Source organism: Protomyctophum bolini (assembly GCF_963924005.1).
Source record: "Protomyctophum bolini genome assembly, chromosome: 16".
NCBI lineage: Eukaryota > Metazoa > Chordata > Actinopteri > Myctophiformes > Myctophidae > Protomyctophum > Protomyctophum bolini.
In genome coordinates, this window is record NC_137877.1 from 28,861,254 (window position 1) to 28,873,054 (window position 11,801).

General features: G+C 39.3%; 2 protein-coding genes across 2 annotated transcripts in view; both read right to left on the reverse strand.

Moving 5' to 3' along the window:
• The window catches only part of slc4a10b (solute carrier family 4 member 10b), a 29,843-nt gene extending 28,146 nt beyond the window's left edge, over positions 1-1,697 (reverse strand). The window contains exon 1 of the mRNA XM_080784987.1: positions 1,560-1,697. Within this exon, the coding sequence (XP_080641113.1) occupies positions 1,560-1,610 (51 nt within the window). The 5' untranslated portion in view covers positions 1,611-1,697. The remainder of the gene's footprint in view (positions 1-1,559) is intronic.
• Positions 1,698-3,863: 2,166 nt separating this feature from the next.
• Positions 3,864-7,410, reverse strand: tbr1b (T-box brain transcription factor 1b; the record flags this gene model as incomplete). The annotated part of the gene is made up of 6 exons (XM_080786695.1): positions 3,864-4,698; positions 5,157-5,218; positions 5,316-5,474; positions 5,802-5,923; positions 6,238-6,392; positions 6,710-7,410. The coding sequence occupies 6 exons, from the start codon at positions 7,408-7,410 to the stop codon at positions 3,864-3,866; spliced, it is 2,034 nt and encodes a 677-aa protein (XP_080642821.1).
• Between the last annotated feature and the right edge of the window lie 4,391 nt (positions 7,411-11,801).

Here is an 11,801-nt window from a genome sequence, read left to right on the forward strand (position 1 = left end):
TCTGGCATAAGTCATCCTGCACTGGTCATCCTATCACATCCATCAAATGTTTAAATTATTTTATTAGGAATACAGGTAATAATATGCAACTCGAAAAAAGGAAGGAGCGGTCGCTCAGCTTGTAGTCATGATGCAAAAAAACATTTTATTAAAATGACCAACTTTTCGGCAACAAAAGGCATTCTTCAGGATATTGATTTGATACCCTGTAGAAGAAATGTTGTTGCTGAAACATTGGTCAAAAAAGTTTGTTGCATCGTGACTATACGAGCTGTGCGACCTCTCCTTCCTTTTTTTCAAGTTTATCTCCCGTGGTCAGCACCTCCCTATTGGTGTGTGCTACGGTATATCTCTTTGTTTGTTTTGTTAATAATATGCAACTCAACAAACTTTGACATTCAGCAGAGGAGAACGGAATGTTGACCTAAAAATATATTAGTTTATTACTTTAATAAAACTGGTGAGCAGCAGAATTTTGCCAATTCCAGAATAAGTATACAATAAATAATCCGATCAGACATTTAAGGTGAATTCTTGCCAGGCCATGGAAAATATGTATACAATTTTAACATTCAGTATAGGCCTACCTTCTTTATATGCAGTAATTCAAATGAAGATGCATATAATGTTCATGTTCTACCCCAAATTTTAACCTGTATGGACATTTTTTCTTGCCTTCCTGCTTGCTTTAGGGGAGAAATGTAATTTTGAACTTTAGGCCAAAATTAGTGTCAAAAATAGACACATCTGTAAATGTCTCAATAGAAGAGCAGGGAGACCAAATACAACCACCCCAATTGTAAGTAAGGTAGTAAGAATACAAATAAATATCATATCATGTCATATAGTGCCTACCATTTTACAATAAGTTACATCTTTAGCTCAATTAACTTAATTGAACTATGACAGTTGGAGCTTTGAGGATTGAAAAGCTATATACCGTCCCTCTGTCACCCAAAACAAAAAGAAAACTTTTGTATTAGAAAACTTTTGTAATATTATTTTGCCAGTGATGGACAAAGTACATTACTCGAGTAATGAAGTAAAATCATTTAGTAGTATTGTATTTTCAGATATTTATTATATGAATGAACCACTTAAGTCATATTTCAAATATGAAAAGCGCACATACAAGATCACAATGTGGGCGGTGTATCTGCTATTCACTATATTATTGTACTTTTGAATAGGCCTAGTATGTTTAAAGCAAGTCTCTCCTGTAGCCATACTGTCTGACTGGAGTATAGGCCTACAAATTTGACAAAGCAACTTTCACTATTAGGATAAAATTTGACCAAGATATTTTGAGCTTTGACTGCAGGTTGAGTATACTTGTCCATACTTGACACAACAGTCACACTTAAAATTATGCTAAACAATACAAAACCACACTACAAAAAGATTTTGCAGGGAATATTGTCTGTTTCATATAGTCAGACTGATGTGATTTACTCATTTACCGGTCACCGCCGGTCAGTTTGGTTTCAAATACTAGTAAGTAAATAATACTAATAAGTAAAGCTGAATGACATGCACCAAGCAATTATAGCTATATTTACCGTCGTCCGCAGTGAGCTCCGCATTTGAGCACTTTGGTCATTCCTATCCATCTTCACTTCACAAAGTTGACGCCTGTGCAAAAGTGCGCAAGGCTACGATGAGTTTATCGGGTCTATAGCACGCGCGACACTGACGAGAGATTGAGCGAACACGTCGTCACACACATCAACACGTGACACACGTTTATGTAACGTAATAGTGTATGTATCCTATACCTATACTCTGTCAGCATTGTTAGCGCGCAAAGAGGGCGCATGTTGATGTTTAGTGTGACTTGACTTGCATGCTCATGCAGTCTGAAACAAAAAACATGATGAGGGAGGCTAAAACGTGTCCTCAAATTAATAGAGGACAGATTACAACGGAAATGGTCTTCAATAGTGTTGAATGATGGTGCATGGTGGCTGCTGGTGTGTGTGTGTGTGTGTGTGTGTGTGTGTGTGTGTGTGTGTGCGCGCGCGTGCGTGTGCGCGCGCACGTGGTGTCTTTTATAGTCTACTTAGGCTATGTAAATCAAATGTTTATCTTCCGGAGAACATAATCGATGTGTTTTTCTGTTTGTATCTCCTACTCGACATCAACCCTTGTATAGAGAAAAGTATTTAGCGCCATCTGGTGTAGGCTAGTTAGTATGTCCAAGAGAAACATTGAGCAGTCGGCAGCATCAGCACAATACAACACAACAGGCTATAAACACAGCCCTTTCCGACATAGGCCGGGGTGCTGTAATTATTATAGCCGTGACCACGTCACCATTCAGAGTAGATAACTCGCATATAATCCACAATAGGCTATTGTATGGCAGAATGTGGCCGCACTGTGTTTAAAATCATTCACTTATTCCATTGTGCCTGCATACATATTCAACTTCAAACTTGCACAAATAAATATAGACTATACAATATTATATTTTGATTAGCCGATATTTTGTCTATGGTTGCAGGTTTTCGAAGTGGATCCGGAATTCTTGGAGGATTGAGGGAGGGGGGGGGGGGGGTGGGAGGCATGAGGAATTTAATTAAATTCACTTGAATATGTATACTATACCAAAAATATGCAGGTGACATATCTAACAATATAAATATTATCACACTGAGACTTCGACATTTTGACATCTTAAAGAGATAGTTCACCCCAAAAATGAATTATGCACCCCATGGAGACAGGATCGGGCCAGGGTCCGCAATTAACTCTGTCCGATTAAAATAAATAAAAAGGGATAAAAAGAAAAAGAGAAAAAGAAAGAAAATAAATAAAGATAAATCTATAGCCTACAATTCATTATAGTAAGTGGTGTAGTGGCCTATCAGTAAAAAACATAGCCTATATAGGCCTGGAATTCTCACATTAGGCCTAAACGGTATAATAATGGGGTATAGGTGCAGCTGCGCAAAATGTGGGTGACCTCTCGCCTAAATCACAATCACTGTTTTAGGGAAGGAATACCGTGAAGGAATCGCCAAAGTAAACATTAGCCAATTACTTTATTCATTCAATTCAAATAAGCCTAATCTTAACAGGACGCTTAAGGGCAAGCTGCCCACATGCCCAGTTGCATCTTTCCAATTGAATTGCGTTTCAATCACATAACAGATACGGAAGCTTATCACAAACAACATGGATCGTATACTCGCACACTATGAAAAATATGAAGTCCCAGAAACCCTTCAAATGAAAATTATGTCTAAGATTACGTCATCAACATTGATACATTATCTACACATCTATTATGAAGTTACATTTGATCTGATTATGGTTAGATCAATAACATTCGGTAGCCTATATAGAATACAAAATAGCCTACATATTTCCCCCCACTGGCAGAATAAATTATGCCAGTAGTAGGCTATATGCTACACAAGGACATAATGTATAAATGTAATATATTTTAACATGTTCGACTAGCCTACTAAGAGGGCATAAGGCCTGCAGGGATCAAGTTTTAATCCAGTAGGCTACATCAATTTACTATATGACCAACTGATAAATATGTACATTATATTCATATATTACAGTGATCCTCTGACTAAAAAATATTTAATCAACAAAACACCCCCACCCAATAAAAGAGCTGGTGGTGGTGGTCAGTGATGGAAAAATGTACATTTCGGTAGTGATTTGGCCACCTTGATTTGTTCAATGTTCCATGATGTAGAAATAGATAGATAGATAGATAGATAGATAGATAGATAGATAGATAGATAGATAGATAGATAGATAGATAGATAGATAGATAGATAGATAGATAGATAGATAGATAGATAGATAGATAGATAGATAGATAGACGCGTCGAACGGAATATTTAGCTATGAGGATAAAAACTGTAGTAGCTAATGTCCTTGGTGCAATTTTTCTCACACTCTCTTGGCGCTAACATTTCAGATTTCAACGGAGACACGGTTTCTGTAACTGGTGTGGCAGACGGTGAAATTCGTCTCCGCTTTGCTTGCTCAAAGATGCCAGAATCACTTGAGTCAATTGATTTGATCGAAGATGGCGTCTCTATCCAGCTAGACTCGGACAAGTCTTTGGCTTTCGCCTCCTCCGAGCCATTAATCGGGGACCTCTCCGTTGGAATGGCGTCCGATCCGTCCTCCACTAGGTAGTTTGTGCCCGTTCTGCTCCCGACAGAATTCGTGGGCCAGCAAGAAAGGACCGAGGTCGACTTGCTACAGTACTGGGGAGGCGTGCGCGCGCCCCAGCCCGACGGGTCCGCGTAATAACCCAGAGGTCTGTTGGAGCAAGCTGCGGTCGGCAGGGGGAGAGCCTTCACTCCGGCCGCGGCGTACGACAGCAAGGTGGCCGCGTTACCGGCGAAATCAGCGGCGTCGTATGCCGAGGCTGCGAAGTCCAGTCGGTTGTTGGCAGGGGTGACAAACCATCGCTGCGGGGAGGCGACGGCGGGATCCTCGGTTTGTTGCTGAGAGAGCAAGCTGTTGCTGAGTGGGACGCTGCAGCGCTCCGTGCCAGCAGCGCTCCCCACGCCAGGGTGAAAGCGGGACTTGGCATACGAGCTGACAAATTGGTCCTGCAGGAACGAGCTAGTCATGGCATATCTCGCACCAGGCACGATCTGTGAGCGCGGAGAATCACCTGGTGATGGAGTTAGGCGGTCGATGTCGCAGCCTGTGTAGACACTGAAAAGATGGAAAGCCAAAAACTATTTACAAACGTAGGCCTATAAGCCACCCGCAGTGCATGTTATAATTCACTGACCTCGAAACGAAGCGACTGAGAACAAATATGGGAACGAAACCCAAATCATATAGGCCTATTGAAAGTAGTTCCATTATAAAGTGTAATAAACTTTTTTCTTTCTCTTACTTTGATTATAAAAGCACAACACTTAGGTTTATATTAGCCTATGCTCCTGTTAAATGAGGATATATATGACAGTGATTTGACCCAATAGAAAATACTAATTAAATTGCTATTCCAATTTTGAAAATTGTTTTTTTTAATCGAAAATGTTAATCTAAATAATAATAATAATAATAGCAATTTGACTACATCATTCCGATCCAATTCGCACATATACCGAGTAGGCCTGTACAAAAGCAACGAGTAGGGCATACAATACATTATATATACTTACGTGTCATAGTTGTCCCGAAATCCCTTGGCAAATGGATTATGGTCGATTTTCAACTGCGTAATCTGCGAAATTAAAATAAAATAAAAATTAGCTGCTTGTGCTTTGTTTAGAAACGAATACATTGTTCTTGGAGCTCGTGTTTAATAATCGTTGTCTTACGTCGGTATTCTGATAAGCTGTAACAGCGATGAACTGTGTTTCTGTGAAGGTGAAAGTCTGCACTCTTCCTGACTGGCTGCTATCTTCTGTTCCATCCTCGTTCACTTCCACCACATGCAGCCTGGGCTGGTACTTGTGGAGGGACTGTAGAACCACCATCTGGGACATGAACAAAATAAATACTTCAATAATCTCACAGCGATGCTGAATTTAAGACTATTACTGAATTAATTTGATCACCGGTCAATTTTTCCGTTATCAAAAGTATTTTCGTTTTGGACACGTGTAAAACAAGCAAGCACAATTACATTTGAATTGAAAGCCCTCATGATTCATGGGGGGAAATTATTACAAATTATTATATGTAGAGGTCATTGTCGCCTCTAGATTGGCAAAGGATGCGGATCTGCATTTTCCAATTTAGATTGCACTGTTGCACATGCACCAATAACATAAAGTAGGCCATCTCTAAAAAAGTGTATATACCTGGCCCGTATTGTTAGTACCACCCTTGTTGTTCGTTAGCTTCAGTTTCCCAAATGATATTTCTTGACGCATCCAGTGCGCGCCCGTATTTGGCGAGTCCGGGTGCATGTACACCCTATTTCCTGAGGACACATAATAAATAAAATATGTAATTAGGACGCCCTATACATAATAGTTTAATAAAAAAAGAAAAAATATTGTTTACATTTAAAGGGATATACTGTCCCTGGACATTTCAATACCCCCCCCCCCCCCACACACACACACACACACACACACACACACACACTGACACATGTTGTACACACATCAATTAAGCCGAACTCGAAATGAAAGTAAATAAAATAGGGCTAAAGTGGTTAACGAATATAACCACCACAGACACAATAGATAGGTTTTTAATTTATACGATTTTGAAATGCGTGATGTTCTATACCTGTTACATTTGTGTCAGCTTTCCCACATGGCACCCACTTGCCTCCTTGAAATCGCCAGTGGTTGGGATCAGCGAGGATTACATCCACAAATATATTGTAGTGAGCAGTCGGATCAAGGCCAGAAATGTTGAAACTTAAAAAGGGAAACATTCGTCTGTAGGGGAATAAATGAGAGCACAAGAAAACTGATGTATAAATATCTGTATCGCAACAACTTATAATAAACTTTTACGCGTTTAAGCCGCGCACGAATCTAAGATGATATTTCACCGAAAGAAGACAACTAGCGTTTATTTCTTCCTCTTTTTTTCCTTTTTCTTTCCGTTTGGAAAAGTTAGAATTCGTAAAATGATATTTCCTTACATTTGTATGTACTAATAGGCCATATACTTGACATTGCCGTTGACAAATATATAAATAGGCCTATAACACGCGTTTGTCAAAGGAAACATATAGTTGTGCATTACTTACCGCCCTTGTTTTGTGATAATCATCTCTGTTTGGTGTCTGTGAAACTTCAGCCACAAGGCCCTGTTGCACAGATACACCTGCGCCTTCCCAGGGACCAGTCCAGCTTGCGCCGATGAGAACTGGTAGAATGCCGCTCCCTGATAAGTGTGCCCATACTGTTGCGCGTAAGGGTATCCGGTCGCCGGGTAGCCCTGCGGAGAACTGTTGGTCAGAAGGCTGTTGTATGCTCCATTGGTTATGACCGGGTGGTGAGCCATGTAACGACTGGGACTTCCAATAGAAAAGGCCGGGTGCGCTGGTCCATGTTGACTCGGATAAGGGAACATGGCACTGGGAGCTGCGGAGACTGACTGCGGCTGGCTGGATTGAGAAAAGATATACCTTTCTCCAGCAGATCCATCAAAATTATGATGACGAATGTCAGAGACGCCGTGAAGATCAGGAGAGAGTTTTCCCTTCTGGACGTCCCCCGGCGCGTCCTTGGAGTCGGGGAAATGGTCTGCCTCCGACTGATTCGTCATCTCCCTAGAGTTTTTTTTCAGAGGTGAACTTCTCTCCAGGTTGTCGCTCTCAGATATAATAGGATGGTCCTGCAACGAGAGCTCAGATGATCCATCGGAGCTTGGGTAGCCAATGCCCACATTCATAAATTTCTTGGAGAGTTCACTCGCTGCCGGCGAGATGCAATTCTCGACCTGCATAGTTCAATGGCGAAGTACCGTTTAGTTATTAGCTCAACCTATATATCACGAGCTTTTGCACACGCCTGTCTAAAGGCGACGAAAACGCCTTCCTATATGGTTCGTTCGAGGTAGCCTACTTTGTGGAAGGCAGAAAATTAACCAATTGACACCGTCATGCAATCAGGAAGGATTTTCTCGACACCACTCTTCCTGCATTGCTAATTAAACAAGTACTGCCATTGGTTAGCGCACGACGGTAATTTAATTAGACACTTCTTAATTAGGGCAATCTGAAGGACTACGCGCAAAACGGATTTATTTTCAGTGTGATATAAAATTGCTTTATAGCCATATTATCCATATCTATATAGGCCTACTACAACAACATACAGGCGATATACATTTAACTGTAAATATATATTTTCAGTCGTATAGTCGATTGTCACGGCATCGTCTGACTGCTGGTTATTTACCTAGTTTCCTGCGTTATTTACCTATTTATGCGCTATGAGTGCCAAAGTATGTCTACCGAACGAAAATATATTATTAACACGCAAAAAATGACAGCCTATAGTGACAGGCAGTGAATTTGATGCTTTAAAATGTTTGTGATATAGCGTGAAATCATGGCGTTCCTCTGAAGATGTGTTTATTGAGTCCCAGGCCTGGTAAATATTTGATTACCATGCCCTAAAGTTATGCCCCTGCCCTGTGCACATTGTCAATAGAAAATGCTCTATCTCAGTGCAGACAAGTAAAGCTATACCAATGTTTTTAGGTTGGACTTGTTTTGGATATATTTTTTTTAAATATTTAATAAATAATTAATGTTAATCCTCATTTTCGCCTATATATTGAATAAGCATTCAAAGTGTCTTACATTAATACAGTGAATCATTAAAGGACCCTCAGTATTGTTGTCATAATTGTCATGCACTCCATTGTCAACATCGGCCATTGTTTAGGCCTATAATATACTCAATTTTCCCCAAATTGCTTAATTTGTAGGATACCGTGTTTATTTGCGTTTTCATGCTTATTTACAGAATGTAACATTATATAAACCTCACTGTATCTTTAAATGTCCCTTCAAGCTGTCCCTATCTTTAAATGTCCCTTCAAGCTGTCCCTAAAGCTGATGCACAACTTTGACTGCATGGTTGAATTAGTGCATGCTGTATAAAATAAATGTATTGTGTAGGGAGATTAAGATAAATTACCTACAGGGTAGCAAAGGTGTGTTTTTCCACACCATATCAACGTGTTTTTCCACAACATATCAACATGAATCATGTCATGTCCATCATGTGCAGGGGAAATGTGCTAAATAAGTGAAGATTATAGCTACTGACTGTATATGGTTCTGTATAAAACTATTACGTCTATTTTTAGTTTATTTGGCATCATTATACATTGTGGGTCTCACTGAGATATAACTCTTAAATTAATCCAAAACATTCAATTCATGTCTCATTCATTCAATGATTCCTCCCTTTGGCAGCAATTTAATTCATATAAGAGAACCAAAGATGGAGATGAGCCAATTCAAATTAAGAATTGTGACATGATGTTGAGTTGATCAATTTGGAATTTATTGGAAACTAGTAGAAGTTGCACATAATCAAGTGTTTTAATTCAAAGTGTACAAGTATAAGGGTCCATTGTGTTATATTTGTATAGAGTTACAGCTGGAAAATTAGCTGTGTGAGTATCAGTCCCCACACTGGGTCATGCAGCTATGGACTGGAATATACACGCAAAACATATTTATGCTTATAACTCAGTATATTGTTGATTAAGAGTTTAAAGTGCTGAGAGGATACCCGGCCTGTATATAAAACAATGTTGCTAAAATATCATCAGTCCACAATCTGATTGTTGGTTTTTCTTTTGTTAGCTTTGGGGGATTTTTACCACCCCATAAATCTCAAAAACAACAAACTGGTATATTTAAAGGAGTCAAACCATAGCCTACTTCTAGTGGGGTTTGTCTCTCTAATGAAGAGCCATGCATCTGTGAGGCTAACAAGAGAGGTCATTACAGCAGGGCTACAGGGTCCAGCAATCTATTCCTGTGAAACATGCAAGCACAGGCTTGCCTATGCCCAAGCTGGAGAGGCCACCCTCCACTCCTCATTACAGGATTATGGTTCACTTCCATCACTGATCTTTAATAAGCAAACTGGGCTTGCTTTTTCCCTGAACAAACCAATTGTTGAATCAACCGTGCACTATCCTAGTTTGTTTCCCCCTAGTGCATGTTGTTTATTAGGCTAAGTACTTTGCTCTTATTGGCCCAGCGGTTATGCCATAACCAATTGGGTATGCCTGCGGCCAGCCTGTCCCTTGTCCCTTGGGAGATCTTGTGCAGGTTAAGAACACTGCCTTCATCTGCCTGGCACAAAACCCTCACTGACCAGCTGAGCTCAACGTAACCAGCAGTGGTGGAAAAAGTACTCAAATGTTGTACCTAATATAAGTAAATGTATCAATACACTGCCATATAGAATTACTTTGTTAAGTAAAAATCCAGAATTCAAAATGTATACTTGAATAAAAGTGCAAAGGTATTGGCATCAAAATGTACTTAAAGTACCAAAAGTAAAAGTATTCATTATGCAGAAGGTCTCATTTAAAGTTTTCAAATGTATAAAAATAATTTGAAAATGCCAGATCTACAAGCTCACAATGCGTTACATTTTTCAAATGTATAGGGTTGAAGTGGTTAAAGGGATTTTGACATAATATTTTTCCTAGGTTTTCTGAGCTCAATTGCACCCGAAAAACCTGAACTTTTAACATTCAGTATAGATTTTCTGTGGACTGGGGTTTTCTGGCTCAAACAAGTGCTCTGATCTTTGTTTGTGATGTCACAGCCTGCACATCCCATATATGTCAATGGGATTTGCCAGCAGATGTCACTGTCAACTTTTTTGCCTGTTTTCATTGCAGCTCAAAAGGCTTCCAAACCCCAGAGAAAACTCCAGACCACAGAAAATCCACTGAATGTTCAAAGTTCAGGTTTTTTGGGTGTAATTGAGGTCATAAAACCTAAAAGAAAAATGAAAAATAATGTCATGAAACCTTTAATGTTATGTTAGGTTTTGTAATAATCAAAATCTACGAAGTATAAACTAGTAGGCCTAACTAAAGTTTTCAAATACATGTAGTGGAGTAAAAGTACAATAATTGGATCCGAGATGTATAGTGGAGTAGAAGTAATTGTCCAATAAAGGTATTGGAAATTGGAAATACCTCAAAATTGCACTTAAGTACAGTACTTAAGTAAATTTACGAACCCGTGGCACACTGCCAGACTGGATTACCAGCCAAGGTGCCTGGACCATTGAGCCATGGTCCAGGGCAACTCTGACAAATTTTTAACCAAGACAAGAACTACGCAGACAAGAAGCATCTGTTATTAATTTGTCCCTTCAGTATTTTAGGCATGTTGAAAACTTGGAATTGTTAGGCATATGAGAATATACAACAAAGAAATGCCAGAGGGTGGATCCAGTAAAGAAATGTTACTTTAACTCATACACTCTGAAAGTGTTATAGCTATGTTCAATCAAGCAGAAATCAAAGTCCCCTTTTTATTATTGTTATTATTGTTATTATTGTTGTTATTGTTATTGTTATTGTTATTGTTATTGTTATTGTTTTTATTATTATTATTATTATTATTATTATTTCTAGGAGAGGTATACATGCACTTTCATTGTTGTGCCAAATAAATCTGTTTGCCACCTGGGTCTAATCTAATCAATGTGAATGACAAGGAGAGAGAGCGCCTGAAAGTGAGCACAAGCCTAGGGACTTTACCTAATGCCCAGCACTGTCACTTCAATGATGTGATCACAGCACACAAAATGACAACAAAATTATAACCAGCAAGGATATGGGGACATGTGTGCTGCCCCAGTCAGATGAAATTGCTTTTTCTGACTATGAAATGGCTTGTCTCTTGTCGGATGGGTAAACATTTCCCTGTCAGGCCAGTAATAAGGGATGAGGCACAGTGGGCTGAACTAAGAGGAGAGAGCCAAGGTTATTTGGGATTCATGACAGGTAGTGGCTTATATTACAGTGGCAATAAAATTTTCATGGGAATGCATTTAAGATGGCCCTTAAGTTATTTATATGTTGTTTGCTAGACGTCACATTGCAATTTCCATCAATAAATCAAGTTGAAACATTTCTGGCCCTATTTTAATCATTGACTTTTTGGTAGAAAAAAGATGAGGCCAATATTATCATAAGACTTTAATTAGCAAGCAGGGCTAATTTGTTATCGTGTGGTGCTGCTTTGTTTGTGAGATGCTAACATAACTATTACCCCCTGTGGTCTCTTCTGCTCTGTCAGAAGGAATCAGGGTGTTCTCTGAAAGAGAAGACAGCTGGAGGTC